Consider the following 15,815-nt stretch of genomic DNA (forward strand, 5'->3'; position numbering starts at 1 on the left):
TATATATATATATATATATATATGGTTTAAAACTACACACTCCCAAGAGCTTTGCCTACAAAACTTCTTATGATAAAAATGTTCCTCATTTCTTCAAAATTTAAAGCTATGGCTTTAAAGAACTAATACTTAGTCTTTTCAAACATATATCTATTTAAGTTGTAGATTCCTTTGGGAAGGGATTAAACAGTAAATTTAAATGAACATGTTGGAAAATCCAGGAAATACAGCCATTTCCCAATACCATTTCATATGCAGAAGGTATGATACGGTGATCAAAATAACCAAAATTAGAAGATGAAAATCACCAAATTTGTAAGCCATGATTATGGATCTCTCCTCTCTTATGTGTTCCTAGGCAACTCAGTTCAACTTCTTCAAGCTCAGTTTCTTCAATTTTAAAATGGAGATAGCAATGTTTGTCCTGAATATCTTTCAACAACTTGTAAAATAATGTTAAAGTTTCCGAAAAATGCAGGTTGGATTATTTCCTTAATTTTGATAACAAATATTCATTATTCCAATTGATGTATTCTTATCCAATCATAACCCAATACATTTTGTGTTTTAGGGAAATTCAAAAGCTTTTCTTCCTTTCCCCCCAAACTGTCATTAAAATGCTCTCTCTGTCCATGATCCAATTATATATCTAGAGCACCCCAGGTTGAATATAGTTATATATCTTTTCTGTAAGTCAAGAACTGTATTCTAGGGTCTTCGTATGTATTAACTCTTTTAATAATTACAATAATCTTATCAGGTAGGTACTATGAATAATCTATTTTTCAGGTGAGAAAACTTGGGCCAAGAGATTAAAAACTTGCCCAACATTTTACAAACAATAAGGGTCAGAAACAGGATTTAAACTTAGGGAGTTAGCTTCAGGGTCAGTGTCCTATATTTAACTCCTTCTCTCATACAGAACAGTGTTGTTCAGGAAAAAAAAAAAGTACAAGCACAATACATTCTGCATTTCTGACAAACATTGACTACCTCATAATAAGAATGAGAGTCACCACTCATTGGCCTACTATACACCTTGTATATTTGGTTGGCCAAAAAATTCATTTGTTTTTTTCCCTAAGATGGCTCTAGTAGTGCTTAATTGTCTTTAACTTTATTCAATACAATTTTGTTAGATTGTATTGTGACAGCTGTCATATCAGCATGTATTTAAAACAAACTTATCAGAATTGGTAAATTTTTGTGTAGCCATTTTAATATTGAAGCTATGGCTTCAATATTGCAGATGGAAGAAAATAAGCAACATTTTTCGCATATTATGCTTTATTATTTCAAGAAAGATAGAAAAGCAACTGAAACGCAAAGATTTGTACAGTGTATGGAGCAGGTGTTGTGACTGATTGAATGTGACAAAAGTGATTTGCGAAGTTTCGTGCTGCAGATTTCTACCTGGACAATGCTCCATGGTCAGGGAGAGCAGTTGAAAGTGATAGAGATCAAATCAAGATATTAATTGAGAACAATCAACATGATACCACATGGGAGATAGTCAACACACTCAAAATATCCAAATCAATAAAGTTATCATTGAAAATGAAAAATGTCTCTTTTATTTCATGTAAAACACCATATGGACTTTTTGGCCAGCCCAATATAACCTTACCTTGACACAGAGATACCTTTAATCCTGAGAAAGTTATAACCTGAATTTAAATATAAAGAAAGTTAAAGCTCAGACAGGTACATCAATTGACCTAATTCATGTGAGTCATATAGAGAAAAACAAAGATTCAACAATTGAGGTCTGTCTAAATGTAGCATTGAACAGCCTAGGTTTGCCTTCTAGAAAATTCCAAACAGTCACTGCAAGCTCACACAAAACTAAGGCATATGGAATACTCAAATCTTCTTGGGCTACATACATACCAAAAAGTGAAAAGTGAATAAGTATGGAGGATTAGGGTAGAAACTGTAAATATGTCAGAAAATCTAACTGTCTAATAGATGTAGGTCAAGGGTTTAATACTTCCCATGTAGCATCACAGCCCACTTAAAGCAATGTTCAAAAGGGACTTTTGGAGTATAATCTTATTAAAATTCTAAGATTTCTCATATCTAGGCTTCCAAGATCACATCTGTAATGAGAAAAGGATCGCAAATCAAAAATACTCAGAGGACTTAGGTGCCAGGCAACTGATATACGGTCACATGCCTTACTATTGGTTTTCTAAAGCCTGCCTGATGTCTTTAACAATGATTTTCTTGTTGACCATTAAACAAAGTGGATCAGTTCAAACAATCCCTTTAAGATTTTTCCTTTGTGTCACAAAATTCAGCAATTTTGTGGCCCTTCGATTATGTACATAAATGTGAACTAAAGCTTCCATTTTATAATGCTAGGTAATTTTTTAAAGCTATAAAATTGGGACTATGGATAATAGTATACACCCCCCCCCAACTATCTGCTTTGTGCCTTTTCTCATTTTCTAGTTCAAGAGATATTGAAGGAAGAGGAAAGCAGAGCAAGAAAGAAATGTGAAGGGCAGAGAACATACAATCATTTCATATACAGCTTCTCAGAGCCTAACCTGAAAGAATGGGTAAGCAAATACTTAGAGCAAGGTAAAAATTATTACAATTTCAAATTTTATAAAGGAATGCACTAATTATCTAATAAAAGGGAGGATTTCACTTTTCCTTTCTAGATAAATTTTAGATAAATCTTTTATCCCTATAAAATTTTTCTTAGAAAACTTTGCTTTCTGGCTTTCTCACTGCTAGAAAATAGGTCTGACTGCTAAGAAAAATGGTGAGTTTAAAGTTCCTAGCACATTGGTTCAATATTGATGACTATTATGCCTTTCAAATTCTCCCTTGGTATAAAAATTTTATGAAAAAGAAAAAGTCTATTTGATGCCCTGGGATTCAAAATCACATGAATTTTCTTCCCCTTTGGAGAAGTCAGTGAATTTCTTTCCACACTCATTACATTTTCTACAGAGTCAGTGATTTTGTAGAGAGCTTTAGCCATAGAAGAAGACTTTTTGAGAATAATCTTCTTTGAAATTTTTAACCTTATTTATAAAAACAAACAAAAAATGTGATGAATTACCTTTGACATTACAACAGGGAAATAAAGAGTTTACAGATGACATTAGATTGACAATTATATTTCCAAAGTGGCTAACTAACTTTTATTGGGAAAAAGATTTCTTGTGGTCATGAGAAATATGAACTTCCCCAAACATGAAGTGGAACTTATTCCCACCCCTTCTAATCAGTGTCCTGGATTTTCTTAGTATAAGAATGCATGGGCAGCCTCGGGGATCTCGCCTAAGCTGATGATACATGGCATTGTCCCACAGCAACATAATGCAAGCCACATATATAAGCTGCTCTGGTAATATTAAAGTTTCTAGTACATTTTAAAAAGTAAAGAGAAACAGGTAAATTTTAATTTTAATAATATATTTTATCCAAAATATTATTTCAACATGTGATTCATATAAAATACTATTTTATTGTTGTTAATATTGTTATTAGTATACTAGTAATATTGTTATTAATATAATAGTAAATTAATGTGTAATATATATGATTGATGTTAAAATATGGTATCAATGATATTTTAATTGGTAATATTATTTTTTCTATAGTGTCTTTGATCATGTCTCAAGTCCACGTGAACACATTTCAAGTGTTCTGTGCCACCTGGGGCTAGTGGCTGTCATGTAGTCATTTAGACTAGAACACTGGCTCTCTGGGCTATACATAAGAATTTCCTGGGGAGATTTTTAAAATCCTAACATCAGGCCAGTCCCCAGGTCAATTAAATCAGAGTTTCTGGGAGTCCATCTCCACAATCCCCCACCGTCTGCCTCATGTCAATGGTTTTCTTCACCAGTTGATTCTAATGTACAGCAACACTGAAGAACTACTAGCCTAGAAAATATTCACCATCACTGGTATCGCTTAGCAATCTTACTTTCAGTTACATTTCAGAATTCTAGTTTGAATAGCCTTTCATTTTTCCCCTTTGAAATGTGTATTTGAGAGGGAGAAAGAAAATAGGTGCAGCTGACCTAGTATTCACTTTCTCACTTTTCCAGAAAAACCTGGACTCACATTCACCTAAGGAGCTGATTTTGCCTCTACCACCTTGCAGTACTATTGTAGTTAGACCAAATAAAAACTTACAGTAATATTTAGTAATACTGGTAAAAGACAGTGTTTACTTGAGTCACTGGTTGAATCCTGTTCTGGCACAAGCATGGGAAATAAAATCCTTATATTATGAAAAAAATTATTATGGAAAATCTCCACCTGTGAATACTGAGAAACAGGTTAGTCTGGCAACACAGCATTTTATCTCAGAATGCTTGTCGAGAATGGACCTGTGCCTCACCCTGGCCCTGATCCTCTCTTTCTAACTGATTGTCTGCTGCTTGCCTGGGCTCACTCCCAGCCTTAGACACTCAGCCAAAAGCAGGGCTCTGAGCCAAAGCAGCACCGGGGCAGCAAAGCACCAAGTGCACAGATGGCTTCCGAGGATTTGAGTGCGTGGGTCTCAGAGGTCTTAGCTTCTCTCTGCACTTGGCTTTATTCTAAACAAATCTAGGCAAGCAGAGATTTTTCAGATTGATTTAGAAATGCAGTCTTAATAAACTGCATAGTGTCTCTTGAATTCTGCTACATGCTTGAAAGCCAAGGTTAGAAGCTGTATCTACTAGCATTTTTGAGGGTTTAAAGGACCCAGTGAGACAGGAAGGTTAGGCGATTCATGCCATGTCATGAAGCTAATTAGAGCATCTGAAAGGGGGATAGGAACCTGCTCTCCTAACGCTTGAACCCAGTGCTCCTGCCACCAACACATTGCAGTGCTTAAAGTCCAGTTCCTATCCTTCATATTCTAGAAACAAATGGAAATTAGTAGTCTTTTTGGAGGGATATTAGTAATATCTATTGAAATGTTAAATACACATATTCTTCACTCAGTCATTTCAGCTTTAGGAATATATTCTACAGAAGTATACATGTGCCCAAAGACATTTGAACAAGAACGTTTGTTGCTCCACTCTCTGTAGTTGGTAAATATTAAAATGTCAGTCAGTAGAGCTTTTAAAAAGAAGACAGATACAACACCAAAGATGATCCATGAAAGAAATAATTGATAAGGTGAATTTTATTAACATTAAATCTTATGCTTTGCAAAGACAATGCTGCGAGAAGTAGAAGAAAAGCCACAGACTGGGAAAAAAATATTTGCACAACACATCTGATAAAGGACAGTTACCCAAAATATCCAAAGAATTCTTAAAACTCAACAGTAAGAAAATAAGCAACTGATTAAAAAGCGGTCCAAAGACCTTAACAGACACCTCATCAAAGAAGATATACAGATGGCAAATAAGTCTGAAACATATTCCATATTATATGTCATCAGGGAAATGCAAATAAAACAACAATGAGATATCACTATACACTTATTGGAATGGCCAAAACACCGACAACCTCAATTACTGGCGAGGATATGGAGCAACGATAACTCTCATTCATTGCTTGTTTGGAAGCCACTTTGGAAGACAGTTTGACAATTTTTTACTCAACTAAACATATTCTTACCATATATTCCAGGAATTGTACTTCTTTGTATTTAACCAAAGGAGTTAAAAACTTATGTCCACACAAAAACCTGCACATGAATATTTATAGCAGCTTAATTCACAATTGCCAACATTTGGAAACAACCAATATGTCCTTCAGTAGGTGAATGGATGGACCGTGGTATATTCATATAATAGAATATCAGTCAATGCTAAAATAAATAAACTATCAAGTCATGAAAAAGCATGGAGGAATCTTAAATCCATGCTATTAAGTGAAAGAAGCCAATCTGAAAAGCTTACATACATATTGTATGATTGCAACCATACGACATTCTGAAAAAGGCAAAACTAGGGAGACATGGCTGCTGATGGGGGATGAATAGAAAGAGAACAGAGGATTTTCTGGGTAGTGAAAATACTTTGTATAATATGATAATGATGGATATATATCAATATATATTTTTCCCAACCCATAGAATGTACAACACCAAGAGAGAGCCCTAAGGTAAACTATGGGCTCTGGTGATTACGCTGGGTCAAAGTAGGTTCATCCCTGGTGACAAATGTACCATTCTAGTGAGTAATGTTTGTCATGGGGGAGGCTATGCATGCGGGGAGGCAGCAGGTATACGGGAAATCTCTGTACTGCCTCTCAATTTTGTTATGAACCTAAAACTGCTCTAAAATATCATATCCTAAAAAATTACGTAGATTTATATTTACTTTTATGGAAAGTTCTCTAACGGAGGTAAATCAAGAGATTGTATCACACAAAAAAATAGTTCTAGTATGATCCGATTTATACAGAAATGGAAAATATAAATATATGTATAAATTTATGGTAAAGTTTTAGAAGGATATTTGAAAAAACTGTTAAAAGTGGTTGTTACTGCTAAAAGCAGGAGAATTGGAGGATATACTTCTGTATCATTTGACGCTTTTACATGGAGAACAAATTTTTATAGTACATATGCAATTAAAAATAAACTTACTCAGAAAAATATTCCTTTACCTCATTTTAAACAACCCAGGATATGAAGGGCGTGTTTATTTAGAAATACAGATTTTTTTAAACAATATAAATGAACTTTTAAAAAATGTCCCAGAATGCTAGAATCTTGTTATAAGTCATTTGTGTTATGGCTAAAGAATTAAAAAAAAACTAATTAAGTAAAGAATGACTAGTAAGTTAATTAATTGAAATTAGATATAGTCTCCTTTCCTCAAGATTACTTTTGCTGAGATTTTAGCATTATAAAAAATTTAAAATAACCATTAATAATATAATTCCATGTGGCTTTGAATGTTTATGTTAGAAAAATGTAGTTTGAAAATTATAGCCAAAATAACAAAAATCAATTGCTAAGAACATGATTTAAAACAAGGAAAATTTTAAAAAAACTGATTCAAATATGCTTCTTCATTATTCCAGCCAAGGGTAAATTCTGATTTCATAGGACTAGAGAGAGGACCTGGACTGGTTGGACAGTCAGGAAGAGAAGACAGTAGGTAATGAAGCTTCTATCTATACTGTGTGTGAACCAGGAGTGTGCAAGCAGAGTGGGAGTCTAGGTCTTCAGCAGTAGGAGAAAGATTTCACAGAGAAGACGGTGCAAAGTGCAAGCTGATCACCAAGCAGACGGGATGGGAGTTCTTCCAAGCCAAGGGAGAGCATGGATGGTAAGAATACAGGAGATGTTGAAAATTTTCAGTAGGGCTGGAGTATAGAGTTTGAAAATAGGTTGATGGGAGATAATGTTGTTGATATAGGATGGAAGCAGTTAATTAAGAACCATCACAAGCCATACAAATTAATTTGGATGTTTTATCCATTAGCTTTGTGTAGACTAGCTTGGGAGCCACTAGCCACATGTGGCTGTAAATATGCAAAATATGGCTAGCCCAGATACAGACGTGATATTAAGTGTAAAATAATGTACACTATATTTCAAGGACTTAGTGTAATAAGATATATAAAATACTTCATGGTTATTTTTTGACTGATTACATGTTGAAATAATAATGACTGGGTATGTTATTAAAATGTGTTTTACCTGTTTCTACATTTTTTAATTGGCCACTAAAAAATTTTAAATACAAATGTGTCTTGCAATACATGTATTTCTATTTGACAATGACATTTTCAGATAATGATTAGGTGTTTAACAGAGGAGTGAGAGAGTCTGCCTTTTAAAAGCATGTCCCTGGCAAAAGTGTGAGAAAAGAATGGTATGTAGGAAAACCAAACAAAAGTAGGAAAATCAGCTCCCCAGTTATTATAACCTTCTGAGGAGAAAAGATGAAAGCTTATTATGGCAAGAATGCTGGAGGAAAAAAGAAAAGGACAGACTCAATCCATGGGCTGTAAGACAATGAAGGATAGAGAAGAAGGTAATTTTGAACTTTCTTGTTTGGATGGTTGGGTTATTGATGATTCCATTAATTCGGAAGATGATCACAGGAAGATCTAGTTGAAGTAAGAAGTTTAGGACGAGATGGTTAATCCTGTATAAAATACGTTGTGATGTTTCTGGGACCTGAAGTATATGCTTTCAATAGACAAAAAACAATATGCTGGAGTTCAGGGAAAACCTTGGATTAGAGATAGGGACATGTGATTCATCAGTGTGTGCATAGCAAATGATGTCATTGCTGAAAAACCATTCTTTTTGAAGAGTACAGATCTCTGAGGAATACTGACACATATTGAGTGAATAAAAGGTTTGCCAGGAGATAAGGGAAAAGAAGTCACAGGGGTTAGCGGTGAACCAGGAAATACTGTTTCAAAAGACTAACAAGTGAATTTCAAGGATAGTCGTCAGCAGCTACAGAGAAGTTTAATAAGATAAGTGCTTATTGTATAGAATTTTTGGAGCTTCATGGGTGATTTAGATGTATTTTATGTTTACTATATCACATTTAATTCTCACAGCACCCTACAAAATGGGAACTATAATTATCCCAATGTTGCAGATGCAGGAAATGAGACACACAGGATGGCTAAGTAACTTGCCCAAGATCACACAGCCCATCAGTAGTAGACAGGATTCAAACCCGGGCCATCTGTAGGGGTGTTCTTACTACAAATCCAAGCTATACAGACATATATAACCAGTCATCACCTTCCCTAGAGTACTAAGTGGGCTAAGGGAAGTTTATATTGTCAACAACTGGTTGATAATACGATCAAAGAAAGAAGTGGTTTTGTTTGTTTGTTTGTTTTTTAAGCTGCCAGCCTTGGGTCAGTTCTTCAGGGAAGTGAGATTGCTCAGGAGACAAGGTAAATGGGAGTAACTTTTGCTTGACCCTCGTCCCCACCTTTACCAGCTACTCTAAAGGCTTTGAGAACCAAACCGCTGCTACTCTAGACAGAGGGGCTGGGTGGGTGGTCACCACTCCGTCCCCCTGTACCCCGGCTGTAGGTGCCACTGGGAGGAAGAAGGTCTAAAATAAGAAAGCAACAAGAAACAGGATAACTATCACTGTCAGCTTTATGCAGCCCTGTCCTCAACCCCCTCTGTCTCCATTCTCAATCTTGTCTTTTCTAGAGCCCATGGAGAAGCTTCTGTAGATGTGGGAAATGAGGAGTGATGCATCTTTATGGGATCCCTTAAAACCACAAAACTCAGTGCAAGCCTTGTTCCAGGTTGGCCCACAGGCACTCCCCAATCTTTAAGAGAACTGGGCAATCTCCTGATAGGAAAGGTCTCTTTTCTCTCCCCATGATTATCACAGCAAAGGTTTTTGTCATTGCATTTTGAACTGCCTGCTGATCAGATTCAGGGACAGCCATAACAAAAGGCATCATTCTAGTAATTATTATTTAAATAGTTCTGCTACCAGCACTTCCCTGGCCCAAAACATGTCCACCCTACCTTTCCCATCCACCTAGAATAAAGCCTACAATTATTTTTTAGACAGTTATTCAGAGTTACCAAGTATCCTACATGGAACTACAGATATCCCTGTGGATTTTGGTATTTGACTAGTTCACCCTAGAGAAATAGTTTGAGGAATGACAGTTTGATGGGGATGAGCAACAAACTGGCAGTGGACCTTGGCTACATCTGTGTACCAAGTGCCTGGTAGATATATGGGAGGGGCACAGAGGTGGAATATTTCCACCTAGATCTAGAAAGGACAGATCTGGAAGAAGGGCAAAAAGAAAGGTGAGTGTGGATGATGAGCCAAGGTCACTGCAAAATTACCCATGAGTTCTGTCGCATCAGGAGGTTTTCCTCCAAACATTGATTCCTGAAAACCCAGTTCTACTGAGTCCCAGGGAACCAGGTGGCTGGGAGATGAATCCTTTGGGAGAAGAGTCAAGTGGCACAGGGTATGATGAATCAGAAGTAATGGAGCTGAGATGAAGTTGTAACCAAGTCAGAAGCCTTTGCTTAAGGGTAGAAACAATTAGCCAGGAGATTAGAAAGCTAAAGGACTGGTTGTTAATTGTTCCTCCTTTCCTCAGAGCCAGGGTGGTGAAAACTTGAATGTGAATTACAGTACTGTACTCACCTCTGTGTACTGCTGGATAACATTTTCAGGAGTGGGGCCAAGAAACATGTAGAAATCAAGTATTCCTCCAATAGTCCTGAAGGTTAAAGAAGGTAATGGGCTCAGAGTGACATCTGAAGAGAATAAAGCAAAATAGAGAATAAGCACAAATAATATAAGTGGCAGAGATCACTATTTTAATATTTTACCACTTAGATGCTACTTAGTCTGGTTATCTAATAATAAGGCACTACTAATAGCTCTGATAACATCTAAGTGTCTGCCAAGATGTGCCGATTCTGTGTGTTGACAGTTTTCTTTTCTGAAGAGTTCATCAAATCAGTTTCATATTGCATTGCATTTACATACAAACACACACACATGAATGACAGAGAGAGAGAGACAGAGACACAGGGAGACAGAGAGACAGAGAGACAGGGAGTTAGAGGTTAAACCTGAGGCACACTATAAAGAAAAGCTGCTGCAGAGGTAATACATTTCAAATATTTCTAGACTAATTAAGTGCAGAAAGGAGACCTTTGCAATGCTTAGATTACTGAGATTATATGGCAGTTCCAGCAACACTGAATTACCATGAAATTTCTAAAGTTGCTTGTTCAAGAGCTTCTGGTTTGTTAACTTGTATGTCTTCAGTATTATATGTCTTAATAGTATTTTGCAATCTATTAGGATGGCATTTTTTTTTCATTAAAAATACTTCCCATTTTGAAAGAAAATATTAAGTTGTGGACAATCTCTTGCTCTATTTTGTTCAAATTAATATGAATTTTTTAAAGGAAGAAAGGCAAAAAAATAGCATTTAAATTATGCATTTGCTTATTTATGATTTAACCAGAGAATCACATTACCTTGGGCATTGGAATTCAAGAGAAGAACACCATGAGCATTAAAATCTTTCTCAATGCACATATAAAAAGGATGAACTCCATAGAGATTGCTAAATGCCTACAACGCAAAAAGAAGTACTGTATTTTTTATGATTTATTAGAATTTTTATTATCCTATCTCAATGAGATCCAGTAGCAATTAGTGACATGCTAAAAAAGAAAAAAATATGTAATATATGTTATGAGGGTAAAAGGCAAACCAGTGAAAACCTGAGTAGACATAAAATTCCAAATTTGTCTTTACAAGCAATATAGTGTAAACCAAAATGATTCCTGAGAGTAAATTTATAGCACTGTATAGAACATCATTCTTATTATTCATGCCCACTTTTTCAATAAACAGATTCCTAGTATTAAGAATCTATAGTCACACATTACCACTGGCGATTGATCTCTGGAAAACATTCCATATCTAACATAATTCATGTCATGCTTAAAGGATGGATGTTCATGTTCACCAAAGCCATAGATTGACGTGGATGGGACAGAAGTCATCATTTGTATATACTGGTCAGAAAATATCAGGCCTCCGAGAGTTGTTTCCCACCTGCACCAGACAGAGAAGCAGAAAGACAGTGACTAGGTGGCCTTTTTATGGAAATTTTAATAAAACTTTAATAAAAACTCTTTGCTCCATTAAGTTCCTGTGCAACAGATATCCTGTCAAGTTAGCTTAAAGGGGGATGAGAAAATAAAAATGGGATGTGGGGACGTGAGGGAATGGTAATTCATGTTTATTATTTGCTAAATGTTGGGTATAATATATATGGCATTTCACTTAATCCTCACAAATATCCCTGTGGGAAGGCACTATTATTCCATTTTGTAAATGAAGAAAGTGAGACTCAGAAGGAGTAAAGCTACATAAGTTGCCTGAAATTACCCCAATAACAGTGCCAGGATTCAGTCAGTTTTGCTGCTCAAATTTTTGTGCATTTTATCTGTTGAGATGGAAGTAGGTCTTTCTTGAAATAAAAGTAGCTGTGTTCAAATAAAACTTGGGAAATGTTGGATGACCCAAACTGAGCTAGACTTCTTTTCTGTAGGACTCTTTTCAGAGTTTGTAATAAGGAGCAATACAGAATGAATCTCCGAGAGCTATGGCACTGGCATTTTCTGAAATCTTTCGTTCTAGAATATCTGTTTCCACTGTGAAAGCCAAGGTTAAGTCAAAGGGAAAGGAGAGAGTGGTGGCGGAGGCAGCGACAGCACAGCAGTCACAGGTGCGAGGGCCCAGTGCTGCTCACAGACCCATGACCTCGTCGGAGCCTCTGCTGTGCTCCAGTTCCTAGCCCTGTTCGCAGGGGAGGCAGGTGGGTGCTCCGAGCCTCCCTGCCGGCGGAGAGTTCCTCGCGCCCTGCAGGAGACTGCTGCTGAGTAGCAACACTTAACTGTGTGTTGAAAATTGTTGCTTTTTTGGTGTTTTTCTCTCCCACTCTCTTTTCCGTCGCCCTCTCATTCAGGGATGATTTTCCGAGTGCCCTGCACGGGCACTGGAGAAGCGCACAGAGGAATGAGCCCGGAACAACTGGGTATTTCCAACACAACAGGATACGTGGAGATAAACAAGCGCATGTCGATATAGGAGCAGAGCAGGGCACAGGTCACAGCGTGAGAAGCTGGCGGCTCAGGGGAAATACTGTGAGCAGGGGAGGTACCGTGTATGAAGAGTAATAGTATGTGGTCTGTTCCCCATAGGAAAAACCTTTTACTATCTTTTTTCTTGTGTTCTTAGTTGAATACAGGGTTTTCAGACCCTAATAAACAAGAAAACGCATTTAATTTTTCAGGTCATCAGAAGCCTCGGAACAACATCTCTCTCATAGTCTCTCCTGTTAAGTATCAAAGCCTCAAAGTATAATTTCCTAAAAAAACTCATTAAAATTTTCAGTTAGCCACAAAGACATGAAATAAAGACCAAAATGCTACCAGAATACTTTATGATTAACTAACAATATTAACAGTAATCATTTGTTTCAGATTGTTTAAAAATACTAATGATGAGGGGGTTACTCTTATTTTTACTATGAAGAATCTGCTCAAACATTATATAAAAATTTTAATAGTACTTTAAAAATCACCTAGATTTTAACTCTAAAACACCATTCAGAAAGGGTATACAAAAGATTATACTCAAATTATTAAAAATTAGTTCAGCACGTGGTGAATTAAAATTAATATTATTGAGTATATTTTAGAATGCCTACAATCACATTATTCATAATGCTCAATGTCCTAAGCTTTAATGTTGGCATATTGCCATTTATTAAATTAATATTGGCATGTTCAAACCTACTTATTATAAAAGCTATTGGTATGAAATAAACTTTTAGAAGCCGTCTTTGCTAATTTAAAGTAGAAGGATCTCCCTAGAACTTCAAAAGAATTATCAATAGCACTACAACATCCTCATCTCACCCCCAAAACTCTCTCTTCAATACATTTAAAGAAATTATTTTCTAACTCAGGGTTGATGCTTTAAAATAGGAATAAACCTCTGTCACCAACAAACCATTAAAATTGCTGTATAGCTAGTAAAAATGAGTATGTTGTCATATAATAGGTATCAAATAAACATCTGATAGAAGAGTGAACAGAGGGAAAAAGGACTTCTTGAATACTATGCCCTGAAGGGTTGATTAAAAAAGAATGTTTCCACCAGAGTTAGAGCAGTTCAAACAATGGCTGCAAGGCCAGCCCTGGATGAGTCAGTGAGGATTGAAGAAAGCAGGGTAACAGGGCATGCAGGACCCTTCACCACCTCTTCTTTCTTAATCCTCTATTGATGAGGTTCAGGACATGCTGACTCAAAATATGATACCTGGGCATACTGCATATCTTAAGCTGAAAGAGTTTGAAAAGTGCTAGAAGCAGTAAAGTCACTCTAACCTCTTCCCCCTCACTGGTCTTCCCTGAAATGAGTCATAAATCCCCCATGTGAAAAACACCTTAACTGTACCTAGAGGAAGGAGGACATTCTTACCACCAAAGACAGGGAATTTGGGGCCAGAAAATTTACATAAACAAACTTCATTAAAATGACCCTTATCTTCCTAGCTACTTCACCGTTTGCTACCCCTAGTCCCAACCCCTCTGTCTCGTCAATTCTTCACAAAGTTATTGTCTCTGTCTAAAATGTATAAAAGCTTCCTGCTCTGGTCACTTCTTTGGGTCTTCATTCTTTTGCAAAAGCTCGCATGTAACATATACAAATTCAAAAAAAGCTTTATACTTTTCTCCTGTTAATCTGTCAGTTTAATTTTCAGACCCAGCCAGGAACCCTAAGAGGGTCGAAGAAAACTTTTCCTCCCTTACACTGTCACATAAGCTATATACTGATACAAATTGTAAAACCGTCTCATAATTCCTCCTTGTACTTTAAACCAGAAGATACCCAGTCTTTTTATTCCTTCATGCCTTTCTTATATAGTTCCCTTAAAAAAAAAAAAGGCTTCACTGCAACCAACTCCTCTCTGAAGTTTTATCTCATGCTTCTTGTCAGAATTTAAATCTCCTTTTCCATTCCTCATACCTTCATTTTGCATTTCTTTCATTCCTTCTGCTGTTCTAGTTAACCCTATGGACAGCAGTTAGTATATTCTTTATTATTCCTTATTCCCAATAACAAACACCAAGTGAATGTTGGAAAAATATTATTTTTGATATATACTTGAAGAAAACATAAGGTGCAACAAAACGTATTGAGTATTTATTATGGGAAAGGTTTAATACAGAGTGATAGGAAGCTCAATGCTTCCCTCTCCCTTGGGTGCATGCTAATTCCCAGATCCCTGGAGAAAGCCCTCTCTCCAAAGCTCTCTGATGGGAGTGGGGGTGTAAGGAGATAGAGAAGGAGATGTTTACCACCACATGGACTGCAGCACACACCAGAGCATCGGGGCAACAGGGCACCACAGACCCCCATTCAGCCAGAGAGGGTGTCAAAGCAACGTTCCTACCCATAGCCTCAACAACCAGACCTCAGGCAGCTGGGGCATTTGCTTAAAATGTGGAAAGACTGGCCAAACAAGCTAGACCCTCATCACTCTTTCTAGCCCTCAGTTTAAATGCACTGGGCCCCGAACACACACAGGTAGCTATGAAATTTCAAAAGAATTAGGTCTTAAACCTTGAGCAGCCACCAAGTCTGCTGCTCTGTGCCTGTGTATTCTGACTTAACCTCCTTGTCTGTTAGGATGAATGAAGTGCCTGTGCTCCTCAGATTAACTCCTTCAGGGGTTGACTGGACTCCAGCCTTTTCTCTACTTTTTTTTACACCGTCTTTCAGATAAAAATAGAAACACATTGTTATTTTTATCATCTTAAGGGAAGAAAACTCACATTCTCTCTCCTGATCTCACTTCACTCCATTTCTCTCTTCCTTAAAATTAAACTTTCCAAAACAGTTGTTTACCCTCAGTCTTTCCAATTTCTCTCCCAACTCTTACTTAACCTCCACAAAACTCTACTGGAGCTGCTGTTGTCAAGGTGAAAAATGAGCTCCAGAGATCTACTGTACAGAATTGTACCTACAGACAACGTTATATATTGTACATTTAAAAATTTGTTAAGAAGATAGGTTTCATGTTGAGTGTTCTTACCACAATAAATTCTTTTTTTAAGATGAGCAATGAACTATGCTTGTATAACCCATGTTCAATTCTTAGTCTTCATCTAATTTAATCTATCAGCAGCATTTGTTGGAATTGTTCACATCTTCCTTCTTGAGACACTTTTTGCATCCTCTTCAGTTTAGGTGAAGAAACACTATATATCTCTAATTTCAGTCTAATTGTGTCTTGCTATTTCTGAGCATACCTAAAATGTACTTACAGGAGAG

General features: G+C 36.6%; 1 protein-coding gene across 1 annotated transcript in view; it reads right to left on the reverse strand.

Moving 5' to 3' along the window:
* The window catches only part of LOC150011586 (sucrase-isomaltase, intestinal-like), a 78,565-nt gene that overhangs the window by 52,458 nt on the left and 10,292 nt on the right, over positions 1 to 15,815 (reverse strand). Inside the window, exons 5-7 of the mRNA XM_090275512.1 lie at positions 11,354 to 11,522; positions 10,937 to 11,033; positions 10,089 to 10,201 (exon numbers count right to left, since the gene is read on the reverse strand). Of these exons, the coding sequence (XP_090131638.1) occupies positions 10,089 to 10,201; positions 10,937 to 11,033; positions 11,354 to 11,522 (379 nt within the window). The remainder of the gene's footprint in view (positions 1 to 10,088; positions 10,202 to 10,936; positions 11,034 to 11,353; positions 11,523 to 15,815) is intronic.

Source organism: Furipterus horrens, unplaced genomic scaffold, assembly GCF_987537825.1.
Source record: "Furipterus horrens unplaced genomic scaffold, mFurHor1.1.pri manual_scaffold_4, whole genome shotgun sequence".
Classification (NCBI taxonomy): Eukaryota; Metazoa; Chordata; class Mammalia; order Chiroptera; family Furipteridae; genus Furipterus; species Furipterus horrens.